Here is a 13363-nt window from a genome sequence, read left to right as displayed (position 1 = left end):
TCCTCTATCCACTAACTATAAATATTCATTTTCCAATTCAAATATTGCCTCATGCAAAATTTATTCTCTTGGTTTCTTCTTTTCTCAAAGCAAGCGAGGAGATTAGTCCACAATGGAGGACCAATGACTATAAAAATATTGCAGAAGTCTCTCTCTTGCTTAGAGGAGTGCACACACACACACCACACACACAAAAAATTAGATTTAATTTTTTTTTTATTTATGGGAATGAAATGGGGCAGGGAGAGGCCTACATTACACAATTTACAGTGGAAAGCATAGCAGAGCTCTAACTAAAGTATGTGCTCTCCAAGCTGAGATTAGAAACAGAGACTCCTCTCTTTCGCTGCATGTCTTATAGAATAGAAGGCACCCTATTCTTTTGACGTCCAACGTGACTTTGCAAATCTAAGTAAAATCAAAACACTTGCCTTTGCTGCACGCATTAAAATTTCCCTTTCTTGTTCATCTTTTCTCTGTTTTTCTATTTGATCAAGTTGTTCAAAGAACTTGAGCTGTGCCCGAACATCACTTGCTTGCTCATATCTTTCATCATCCTGAAAATGCAGTAAAAATGCGTTTCACTACAAATCTTAAAAACAAAGCTAGTAGCTTGTCCTGTACAGTTTAAGAAGATCCCATGCTTTTAAGCTCAAATGCTCACTTAGTATTTTTCAACCACCAAGTTTATCTTTAAACCAGTCAAACTGGGGCTAAAACCCATTTAAAAAACAAAAACAAAAAAAACAAGCACTCTGTACTGTTCTGTGATCTCATCAGGGTTTGACTCAAGTAATATCACATAACTTTGGCCTTTTAAATACGTTTCATAGAGGTGTTTTTTTAAATTGCGCTCTGTGAGGCACAGTGTTCTATCCGTTCTTACAGGAATCATATACGGAATTCACATTTATCCGATAGTCTGTAATTCTCCATAAGAGACTGACTGCTATCTCCACTTCCAACCCCATTGCAGCAGTGACAGATGTTGATCAGACCAGCAGGGGATGATCACTTGCTTGGAAGGAAGATGATGATCATTCAGCCTCCAAGCACCTTCCCACCCAGAATGCATCTGGAGCACATGCGTGGGTAGGGGTAGGGGTAGGGGTGGGAGGGAACAAACAGGAATATTCACCTCTCTTGGCTGCTCAGAGACCAACTGGGGTAAAGCAAAGGAACAGAATGGCTCCATCATAGTCCTTCCAGAGTAGGCCCACCAAATTTAGTGCCCCAAGATGCTGCCCCATCTGCCTTGCCCTACAGGAAGTTGTAGATGCAAGTGCTAGGCTTCCAGGTTTGCTGGGTGTATGTCCAGACTGCTATGTTTTTTTATTTGGGGGAGGGGAGACGGCAATGGGAGGAGATGAAGTTTTCCCTCCTGTGCAAAATTAGAAAGGTGGCCAGTGTGTTTTTTCCCCCCATATTCCTCACAGCATCCGAGGGGCCTGGCTGGTTAGAATAGCAAGGATAAAGGATCATCATTTGAAAAGAAGGGGCAGAAGTTGATAAACTCAGCTATTTTTGCAACATGCAACTAACATCCAGTGTGGAGAAGAGGCTTCTGGAGGCTAGCTCCTAGAGTTAACCTGAGCATGAGACCTAGGAGATGACTGGCATAGACCTTGTTAGCCTGTGGGGTGGAAGTGAGGTCTTAAAACTTGTACAGGCTAGAGCACTTCATCTGTACCATAATTCCCCCTTGTGTTGGGAGATGGTTGGGATTCAGCGGCTAGACTGAATTTCATGTCCAGGTATGGAGGGTTAGGCTGAGGGAAGGCTTCCCTCCTTTCCTTGTGGTCGTTTGGTTTACGGCCAGTTAATCCCACGCTGGACGCTATTAATACGTGACAGGTGGGAAGGGGGACAGTTGCCTTGCATCAGTTCATTTAAAAAGTTTATAAAGTTGCAGCCTGCTACTTTAAATCCACCCACATGTCTTGTTTGGGTCTTCATTCTCCTTTGTTGATTATCTTAAATTTATAACATCTTTTTATAAAATAAAGAAAATATCACTATGTGCATACTCTAGTCTAGCTTATTTAGATTCTCAAGAGGAAATCTCAACTCTGACAGGCTTCATATTCAACCTCCTATTTTTAAAAAAAGTTAGTTACTGCAGAACATTCTTTTTAAATTCTATAGAAAGACTATTGCATGGAATAAGTATGTTTGATTGTTTTGGACGGGTACATTAACCAGGGTCTACACAGTGACCACTCCAACTTTAATTTTTTTGAAATTAGGCCAGGTCTAATTAACCTTTTTGTACACTAAAATATATATGATTCTTTCAAAAGGAACTGCAATAGATAACCTTTCTGTAATAAATTTCAGTCATCCAACAAAGCTTTCTATCTTGTCCGCTCAAATGATCCATGGCACATGGCCAAGAGAACCTCTAATTCTCAAGGCAGTGTCCTCAAAAAACATGAAAGCCTAAGCAAGCTAGTTTGCAATATCATCATCCTGCAACCTTCCTCCTCTCTTCCTCCATTCTGTCCCCTTTGTGTATTGGGAGCTGCCATCTTACCGCCTGCGATATCAGTTCCCACAAAAGCTGTAACAGTAGACAAGGTTGGGCACTCAAAAATACTACTACTTAGAGATTCTGTCTAGACCCATCCTTGTTCTGGGGGTTGCAAATGCTCCTTATAAGCAGCCCCAAGTTCCAGTGCAGTCCATGATCAGATCTGAGTGCATTTGCCCAGAGGTGAAAGCATCATTTGTGGAACACTACCCATTTGCACAATTAAATTACCTTATAAGAAACATTCTTTTGTTGGGCAGTCTCCGATACTTTTTCTACAAGATTCTGTAACCTTTGTTGTGTTGCATGCGATACATAGCTAACTACATCAGGATGGATTTCCGTTATTCCATGTTTTTTACCTGTGGTTAAAATTGAAATGACGCTTTTAGTACCACTCGGTTGCAAAGACATATTTTACAATACAGCTGACTTTTGCTAACCCAACTTCAAAAATTTGTAAGTAATTCACAAACAAAAAATAGAGGCCTTTATATATTGCTCAGCCAAGATTTAACATGTGACGCTGTAGAGAAGGTCTCACTCTACTACATTTTCATAAGCACTGCAAAATATGCCATAGAAGATTTACCAATATGCTATGAAGTATTAGAGACAAATAAAATTAATGAAGTTTTATGATGTAGTATCACTGCTCTATTTACTCACTAATTACAAAAGTAAGTAATTTACAATTTATAATTAGTGTGAATTATTATACAGCTGGTCAAAATGTTTTTCCAGTTTTTCCCCCAATATTTATTGTTGTTTTTTGATCGGCTTATAGTATAAAAAACTCAGCAAAAGGTTGTCAATCAGATCTAGTGATATATTTTTTTTGCTATAAAAAACAAGCAACTCTTATCCAAGAGCCACAGTTTGAAAAGCTCCTAAAACACTTGTGTTATTTTTTCTAATATCAAGGTTATAGCAGTTGCAAATGAATGTCAGAAGATACCAATGCATAAAACTATTCTGGCATATTTAATTATTTTTAAACCCATTTTTAAGAAAACAGATTTAGTAAAATTAGTGTTTATAACAATTAAACTAGCAGGTGTCAACATACCTATTTCTAGTATCCTTCTTTGCAAAGATGCTGGAAGTAGGAAGGTTTCATCTTTACAGGACCTTGTTAATGTGCCCACTAACTCAGAATTTGTTGCCAATATCCGTGCACTCTCTTCTGATAGGTTGACTCCAGCCATTGATGCAACATCATTAATATCATCATCATCCCTTGGGAAGAGAAAAATCGTTACAACATATTTAGGACATGTATAGACATGCTGCTCAATGCAACTGTATATAACACAAGTTCTACAACCCTGCTGCGTAAGAGACTGACTTAAAAGCTCTTCAGTTTTCAATATCTATGCCCAATAATTCTACTACTCCACAAAATAAAATTACAATTTTAGAAGACTTCATTTTCTTGCTGCTTAATGAAATCAAACTTAGAATTAACATATCCTTCAGAATTACTCTCTACCCATCCACCTCACCATACATATCATGATTCCCCTAGCCTACTGCACATAGGTACTACACATCACAGGAAAAACTGCTGTTTCAAAGAAAGGTGGGACACAGAAAATGGGTGCTCGTAGGGAAAAATGAGGACAAGAGAAATTGATGTGTGACAGCACAATATAAATGTACATCCCCTGTCGGGCATATGATTAGTTTTAGCTTAATTTTTTATCTGTATTAAAAAAAAAAACTTTAAAAAAACATTAGGAATCTAAAGTGCTCTGTAAGTTCATTAGAAACCTGAGAGCCACTAAGCTCCTGCAGCTTTGCAAAACCTTACTAATCTAAGGGGAATCTGTGAGTGAAGTTGTGGATGCCAAAAGCTAGTGTTGTTGATTGCGGGGTCAGAGCTTTGTGTGCACACCCGTATTAACCATGCACACCCTGCGACCGACATGGCAATTTCCTGGACAAACTTTATCGAATTAAGTTAAATCTTACTGAATTAAGTTCAATTATTTTAGGAGTTCATTGTATTAAAAATGCAAAGGTTTATGTAACATCTCAAGGGAGAAGACTTGACTAATATATCAGAGGGGTAGCCGTGTTAGTCTGGATCTGTAAAAAGCAACAGAGAGTCCTGTGGCACCTTTAAGACTAACAGATGTATTGGCGCATAAGCTTTCGTGGGTGAATAAATGTGCTTGCTTAGGAAAAGCAAGTGTGGTAACTTATACCTATGGGCAATTCTGCTGTTTATAGCCTCTGGGGGAAGGAAGGGGGGGAAGCAAAGCTGGTTTTGGCAGTCTGACAGTGTAGGCAGGGAACCCCAGGACAAAACCCCAGTCAAGAGGGAGAGAGGCATACATCTCTGCCCAAAACAGGTATGGCTGGGGAGCCTGAAGTGGGTGTCCTCAGGACCACAGACTGGAGAAATACAGGTGCAGTTGGCCTGAACTGCGACACTGTAGCAATAACTTTCAAAGCATGTAGAAATAGGTCAAAAGTTATAGCTGTCTTTTCCCCATGAGTACATACAATGATACAGACTTCACATTTACCAAAGTAAGAACATTGCAAATCTGCAGTCAATAAAGTAAACCTGTAAATTTGGCTTGATCATACAAAAACAGAGGATGCAAAATATTTTTTTTGTTCCTTAAACTGTCATTCAGCTTAGAACTAGAACCCTGAGTGTGCTTTGACAGCCTTGCCCTGCCCTGCTGCTCTCACAGGTCCTCTCTTCCATCTTGTAGAAACCCAGATTACATTGTTTCCATAAGACAGCAACAGAATGCACCCACTACTATGGAAAAGGCTGGGTGGCAGATGTATTCAGCATAAAGTGGAGTGGAGGAAGCCTGAGCATAGTAGACAGAAGGAGGAATACTTTCTATTTGCTGCCCAGACAAAGAACATTTGACAGCGTTGTTTTAGGTACCAGTAAGCTAAGAGGCCAACAACAGCTTGGAGGGGAAAAAAATCTTTAAGAAACAAACGAGCACATAGAGGAAGCCTCCTCAAATTACTCCCCCCCCCCCCCCCAAATCTATATAGCCCTGACCCAATGCACCACTGAAGTCACTGCAAAGCCTCCCAGTGGTTTCAGTGTTCAGGCCTGGTGTACAGAAACAAGGATTTTGGTTCCTTACCTAAAAGAACCTCCCCCAGGTTCTTTCAGTTTATTCTTTTGAGCGGCAGCTGCTTGTGCTGAAATAGTGGACAGAGCTTTGTTTCCAGGTAATACTGTTGGTTTTACCACAGGTACTGAAAGAAAATAAAGTCAATATTTGTATTCTCTATATCACTTGTGATGGAGCTTCAGATTTTAGCTCAACATTTTAATTATTTTTGGGTAGGTTCATTGTCAACTTTGGCACAAAGGTGTTTTTAAAAATGGCAGCAGTACAAAAGTAAAAAAATAATATTGTGACATTTTTAGTTACTCTTTCCCAACCATTTTTGCTGAATTTAAAAACCCTCCTCTGAAGCGTGTCCACCCCGAGCATTAAAGCATCGTGCATGAAACAGTCTAGAAGTAACAGATATTTCAGTTCAGTCAGAGAATTTAAACTGATGTTCACACAAGAAACTTAATTACCACAAGCCCTATTTACACTACAAATAATCAGAGGTATCTATCCTATGGCCATACACTGCCCAAAAGAGCATTTTATAAGGCCTGAAGACTGCTTTAACACAATATACTAACAGCCGATTCATCAGCATTTTGTCATCAAGTTGATCTACACTGGCAAGTGAAAGACAAAACTTTTGTCGTTCAGAAGTGTTAAAAAAAAAACCAGACACACCCCCCCCCCCGAAAGACAAAAGTTTTGTGGACGACAAGCGCCAGTGTGAACAGCGCTTTGTCGGCCGGAGTCTCTCTTGCCAACAAACAGCACTATACTGCGCGCCTTTTAGCGACATGGCTGTAGCGGCACAGCCATGTCACTAAAAGCTGCGTAGTGTAGACATAGCCTTAGTTTACACAAGTTTGTAAATAGGCTGTTTATACACACAGTATTGTCTAATACATACAAAACAAGCTGAACTTAAAATATAAAAAATACCAGTGACTTTAAATCTTATTAAACTATGTAAAATCTGTTTGGCTCACACAAGATTGTGCTTAGATTTATGTGGCCCTCCTGTGTAATAAGATTGGGCAACACTGCTAGAAAAGACTCCATTCTTACACAAAATACATTTTTTGTTGTCGTTGTTAAAGAAAGATTGAGATGTATTGGAAACAAAAGCAAACCACTAGCTATGGCAACATGAATTTACTACAGTGCCTTGTGCAAAATTAGGAACCAGGATCTTTGCTGACTTCTAGTTTTATTCTCTAACTAGACAGAGGCTTTAACAAGCAATAACCAAATTCTGACTTTGAGTGCATTTATCTAGTGGCTTCCTCTGAACTTGATAAAAGATTCACACATATCTAAGGAAAGAATTTGGTTCTGAATGATTTAATGAGACACAGCAGTACCTGCAGTAGTGTCTAGTGCAGTGTTCCTCAACCTTTTTGATATCAGGAACTAGCTTGCTGCCTTCCTAAACCATGTCAGGGAGATCTCAGGGACTGGTGCCAACCCATAGACCAATCATTGAGAAACACTGGCCTAGTGGATAGGGCACTGCACTGGGACTCAGGAAACCTGGGTTCTACTCCCAACTCTGACACTGGCCTACTGGGTAATCTTCAAAAGGTCCTTTCACCTCTGTCTCTCAGTATCCCCAGTTTTAAAACCCTCATTTGTCAAACCCTTTGAGATCTAATGATGCAAAGTGCCACATAATAGCTAAGTATTAATAGAAAAGTAAAATCTTTCAGCTATATTCATTCCCGAGTAAAGTATCAATCCTGTTTTAAAAGTGTATTAAGGATCATTTTTTAAAAAATGATACTATTAAAGAGCATAAGAGTATCAAAAATCTTTTCTTACCTGTCTGAAGTTGATTCAGTTGAATTTGTTGAGGAGCTGTAAGCATAATACGATTATGTGGTTGCCGCAATGCTACCATAGGGGTTTGTGTCAACGTTACCTGTGGAGGCCTTATCAATGCCCCTCCCTTTTGAGACTGTTGGATAACCTGCCAATAGGGGGAGAGGAAATAATGTTAAACTATTTGAGGAAAAATGATACAAAAGATGTTAATCAAATGGATAAACCAAATCCTTATGCCAACCTTTAGACTGGTGAACAGACGTGTTTGAGCAAAACCAATTCAGAAGCAATACAATCTTAATCTTTAGATATACCCTATTTCATGGAAAATGAACAGCCCGGTTGCTGCAGGTTACATTTCTTCTCTATAGGCAAAAGATATTTAGGGTCAAATGGTCAGCTAAAGTCTCTAAATTTCCATGTACATGTTCAGATTTGGGTTAAAGTAGCTGAAAATTTGACCCTTAGATAAAAACCTGACTTTAAGACAGTTATTCATGTCTACCTTTCAGAATCACTGTCTCCTCAAAAATAGATGGGAAAACATTTCAAGTGGTGGATTCATGAACTGAAGACAAGTTTAACAGGAAGCTTCTCTTTTTAGCCCACCTGCTAACTGCAACCTGTCAATGCTACCATAGAACGCTATACTAAAGAAAGTGATTTAGCATGAAAGAGCTTTCTTGTTGCAACTAGAATTCTTCAGTTTTCAGCAATCCTTTACTACCAAACTGCCACAAAAAGATAGTTTACAAACTCCTTCTAGACCCAAGATCGTAACTTCCATAATGCTGTGACTCTGGCTTTAGCTTTGCCCCTATATGTTCTTCAGTTACTGTACATGTAGTTGCTTGACTTACAAGAAGTCAGACAAGTATTAAGGACTAAATGATCAATTTAGCCTTCTCTTCTGTAGGCTACAAATGCCTTAATAGAAAGCCAACACACCAGGTTATACGTTAGTCAGACTGAACCTATCTGCCACTAAATATTTCTTTCAAGACAGTATCCTAACACTATTTTTTACTGGATTGTTAAAAGCAACTCCCCTTTAGATTTGTTATTGAAAATTCTGAATAGCAAAGACCTTATAATGTATCGAGTGAAGGTCTAATACCTGGGAACTTATAAGTCTTACCTAGTCCTACCATAAATTTGCTATTACCTTCAACAAGTCATTTAACATCACTATGCCTCAGTTTTCTGGTGTGTAAAACTAGTTATAATCAAATTTACCTCCTTGTCAGTTCTGAGGATTACTTAATTTAAGAAATCTCTTTGAAAATGTGAAGTGCCAGGCATTTAAGTCAGACCTTTCTTGAACAGAGGAAAACCAGTTATTTAAATGGAGAGAGTACAGTAGGATCAAAGATTCTTCTCTCGCACAACAAATCTATAGTCCTCTGGATGAACTCTAGGAGTTTACCATTTTCTGCTGTAAGGAAGTTTGGACTACAGGCTAACAGAGTTGGAGGCAGATCATTAGTTGAGGGACATATTTGCTGAAAATACTGGTTCTGATCAGAGTGCAATACCCTAATTTTGCAATCTGCCTCTTAGGAATCTTAGGAGTTAAACAGTGAGAAAGCCATCTATACATTCCAAAATTCTTGTCATGAATACTAGCTGTCAAACTTACACCATGAATCTTTACAATTACAGTTCTTGCATCAAACTTGAAAGTCCAAAACCTCCTCTGGAGTGAGAAGTGTTGAATTTTGGATTTGATTCACATACTGGTTCTAAAGTTATTTCATAATATGCATTTAGTTATACCATATATGATTGCTAATTTTGACAATACACCAACAACTTGGTAGATAAAGATAGAATGTCTATGACCTGGTTAGAATGGTAGGTCCAGCCTATTTTTTAATTTTCCACCCGTCTATGAAAATATTAGTAGAGTCTAAAACATCCATATGGAGTTATTTCCTATTCCTAGAACCACCCATAATCTTTCCTTTTTCTGAGTGTAGTTAGTTGACAGCAAGAGATGCTTTTGGTATTCTAACTAACATCTGAAAGAGGTAGTTTCCTATTTGTTAAGATGAAGTTGCTATAGCTTCCACCTTCCCAAAAAAGAGCCTAGAGCACAAAAAGCAAAGTGGATTTTAAATCAGAAGGCATCACCATCAAATGAAAATTTTTGAGAATGATGGCCTATCATGGCCCTCTCCAGAGACTTTGGTTAAGTATCAAATCTACTGCCACTGATCTACAGAATAGCTTCTAAAAATTCAATCATATATCTTAAGAAACACTGCAAAAGCACCCCATGTAGATAATTAGTTTCACGTTTCTTTTGTTAGCTGTGCTCAAGTCCTCCACAAGTTATCCCGCACTGCCACATATTGGTGTGAAGACCACACAACAGATATGCACATATATTCTAGTAAATTAGTAATTGTTTCATCCTAGTAAATATGGTCAGTATCCCATTAAACAAAAGAAGAAAATAATTCACAGATTATGCTTAATTTCCATTATGCTTTCCCAGACTGTCCAGATAGGTCATAGTGAATCATAGAAATGTAGGCCTGGAAGGGACCTTGAAAAGTCATCAAGTCCAGTGCCCTGCACGGAGACAGGATGAATTCATTTGTCTAAGGAAATAAACAAATAATGCCTTTATACAAAGATGCTATCAGTATTACCATTTCTGCCCCCCACCCTCAATCCCTCAAATTCTGGACAGAAGTAGATTCTAAACAGACATCACAATAAATATCAATACTGGCCAATACACTACTAAATATAAATGATCTATATAAATAATCTGCAAACCCAACTGGAAAAGCAACCATAAATACAAAACAATGCTTTGCTGCCTTAAGGAGAAGAGATTCTACATCATCAGATTTTGTTTCTTCGTATTCTGCTTTCACTAGTATTATCTGTATGTACATTCCAGTAAACTAACCAAAGCAAAAGAGGAAGCACGGCCTTGTCAGTGTTAATGTGGACCGGGCCTGGAGCCCTCCAGATTCTTGCTCTGCCACAAAACTTCTTGTGTGACCTTAGGCAAAATCTCAATCTCTCTGGGTACGTTTACACAGCCTGCGAGAGCAAGTGTCCCAGCCCAGTTTGACAGACTTGGGCTAGTGGGGCTCATGGTAGCACCGTAAAAATAGCTATGTAGACAACACTTTGAAGTTGCAGCTTAGAGCCCGAGAACCAGCCTAACCCGCAACTTCGAAGGGCTGTCTACACAGCTATTTTTAAAGCACTAACACAAGGCCCACAAGCGCAGAGTCTGTCAAACCAGAGGAGGCATGCTCCCACGGGCTGTGTAGATGTACCCTCTGTGCCTCAGTTCTCCAGCTGCAAAATGGAGATAATAATACCTCCCTACATCACAGAAGTATTGCGAAGATAATATTTTATCACTGTAACCATACTACGTTGATAAGTGCCATGTTAGTACCCAAAATAGATGTGAATGCTTTTGTATTTTCTATGGACAATTCAAAGTTTAACATGGACATGTGGCAAACTGGTCTATTGCAATATGTTGATCAAGTCCCTTAGAATGGTATCAATACTGTGTTATAATGGGCTTTTGTTAAATGGAATATTAATATTCTTTCCTATCGCTGGTTAATACAAGCTACCAAATGATCTACATTCAAAAAAAAAAAAAAAGCCACAAATTGTGTAACCTAGATTTTAAAAAACAAACACAAAAACATAAAAACCCCTACAATACTATTATATTATTACACACGCCTAAAAACGGGGTCACTTTTTGTTTAAAACAGTTCTAAGAATTTACGACCTGGCTATGCAGTGATTTAAAAAAAAAAGCCAACAGCAAATTCTTTCATTTTTAATAATTAGGAAATGATAGAGGACTTTAATCACTGCTGTATTTAAAATAAATACATTATTTTCTTCTTAGCAGTTACCGTCTTTAAATGTTCACAGAAAGGTCTCTGGCTGAGCTAAACTGTTAATTTAAGAAGAATAGTCATTATACTTCAAAAGCCAATAGATGATGCACTTTGGTTTACGTACCAGAGGTGTAGGTTGCCCTTGTTTGCCAACCCCAACTTGTGTAGGCTGAGTTAGACTAATTACAGGCTGTTGGAGAGTACTCGTTACAGTGGCAGTGGCCTTCCCCGCTGTGCGCTGAACTGAGCTGCTCAGCATCACTGCTGTCAGCGCGGTTGTTGCTTGTGTTGTGGGCTGCTGCTGTTGACTTTGCTGAATGAAAGCTGCCGAGTCTGGGGTCAACTGTCTCAAGGCAGGTAAACTCCTCTGAAGAAAAGAGAAGGAAAGAATTTACTTTCACATAACTAAGGTGAATTCTGGTTAAGTTAAAATTTTTCTGAGTACAAAAATCCTAGATCACCATGGAGCTCTAACAGGAATTATGCAGATATTATTTTAAAAAAATTAAAAAAGAATCAATGCATTTAATCTCAGTCAAAAATGTGAGTCTGGTTTTACAGATAAAACATCGTATGTGTGACCCAAGGACCTCTGGATACCATCTAGCAGAAGACATAGGTACAAGGATCCCCTGGGTTCATCAAGAAAATGTCATGTAAAGTCTAATAAAAGCCTGTGTCATACTGGCCATCATAATCATTGCAAGATGTATATATGGAAAATGTGAGAAGTTACGTATATATGCTGAAAATTATGTTCTCTAGGCCTTGAAGTTAAATGCAGACCATTCAACAGTAGCCTACCTTGAGACAAAATTTTCCAGATAGGAAGTGGGAAACATCTCCTTGGTGGACCACTGTATGTCTCACAATGGAAGTCTATTAGCATACTGAGTCAAATGCTAATGAAAAGCTTGCAGAAACTTCAGAAGGAAATTAACAGGAAGAGTAAAACAGGGAGTGTGGGAAATCCTGTTTTTCAGATGAAGATCAAAGGGCTAATATAGTGTATCTGGGGGCGCAAAAAGACACTTCCATTGGTGAAGACAAGCTGCCAGCAGGCTTGATCTGACAAAAGGGGCAATCTCAGCCATCCTGGTTGAAAATGCTGGGGAAAGGACTTTGGGTATCTTGTAGAAGACAGGAGATTGTCTTATAAGTTTAGGTTCCAGAAAGCTTGTTATATTTTGTTTTATATGTAACCATTTGTTTCCAATGTTCTTTCCATTATTTAAATCTCTGTTCTTTGATAATAAGTTTATTCTTGTTTTCACTATAAATATAGATCCAGAGTTGAATCTTGCAAGCTAGTCTGTACTATTCCTTTGGGAGGAGAGGATCTGAGAGTTCTGTGAGTATTCAGAGGAACAGGGGCTGAGCGTACCAAAGGCATGTTCTGAGGACTTAGGAGTCCATGTGTGCCCAATCACTTTCTGATACAGAGATAGCAAGGCCTGGAAGGTGGAGCATGTGTTGCCAGAGGCTGGTGGAGTCAGCATGAGGAAGTCTGGTCTGTGCTAAGGGCAGGTGGTAGCAAGGTACCGCCAACCCTGGATTAACAGGGTGACTTGCCCCAGGAGCTGGTGAGCCTGGAGGTAAACCAATCTGATTGAAGAACTGCCCCACCCAAGAGGAATGAAGTGATTCCTATGTAAAAAGGATCCAGGCTTAAAGTAGTAATAAAGTGCAGTTGGGGAAAGAGATGGACGGAAAGTCAGAGCAGGATAGAAAGCTCAGAGCAGGGAGGAAAGCTCTCTAGCAGGGAGGGAGCCTGACTAGACAGGAAAGAGACTGGGAGACCCAGACGGAAAGCAAGAAGCATCAAGGTAGGAAGTGGCCCAGGAAAAACTGCAACACAAGTAAAGGAGCAGATGTCACTTTTCAGTACAGGGCCCTGGGCTGGAACCCAGAGCCAAAGGTGGGACTGGGTTCCCCTACCAGCCCCAGTGAAGGGGGCTGCAAGCTGAACCTCAACAGGCTGAGAAACAGCCCCAGAGAGGGCAGAAGGATCT

At 39.3% G+C, this 13363-nt stretch overlaps 1 protein-coding gene across 1 annotated transcript in view; it reads right to left on the bottom strand.

Moving 5' to 3' along the window:
* The window catches only part of TAF4 (TATA-box binding protein associated factor 4), a 65323-nt gene that overhangs the window by 18085 nt on the left and 33875 nt on the right, over positions 1–13363 (bottom strand). Inside the window, exons 8-13 of the mRNA XM_065414529.1 lie at positions 11476–11718; positions 7456–7603; positions 5656–5770; positions 3600–3769; positions 2762–2892; positions 432–557 (exon numbers count right to left, since the gene is read on the bottom strand). Of these exons, the coding sequence (XP_065270601.1) occupies positions 432–557; positions 2762–2892; positions 3600–3769; positions 5656–5770; positions 7456–7603; positions 11476–11718 (933 nt within the window). The remainder of the gene's footprint in view (positions 1–431; positions 558–2761; positions 2893–3599; positions 3770–5655; positions 5771–7455; positions 7604–11475; positions 11719–13363) is intronic.

This window comes from Emys orbicularis, chromosome 12 (genome assembly GCF_028017835.1).
Source record: "Emys orbicularis isolate rEmyOrb1 chromosome 12, rEmyOrb1.hap1, whole genome shotgun sequence".
Lineage (NCBI taxonomy): Eukaryota > Metazoa > Chordata > Testudines > Emydidae > Emys > Emys orbicularis.
Note: the sequence above shows the minus strand (reverse complement) of the source record. Positions and strands in the feature narration are given on the sequence as shown.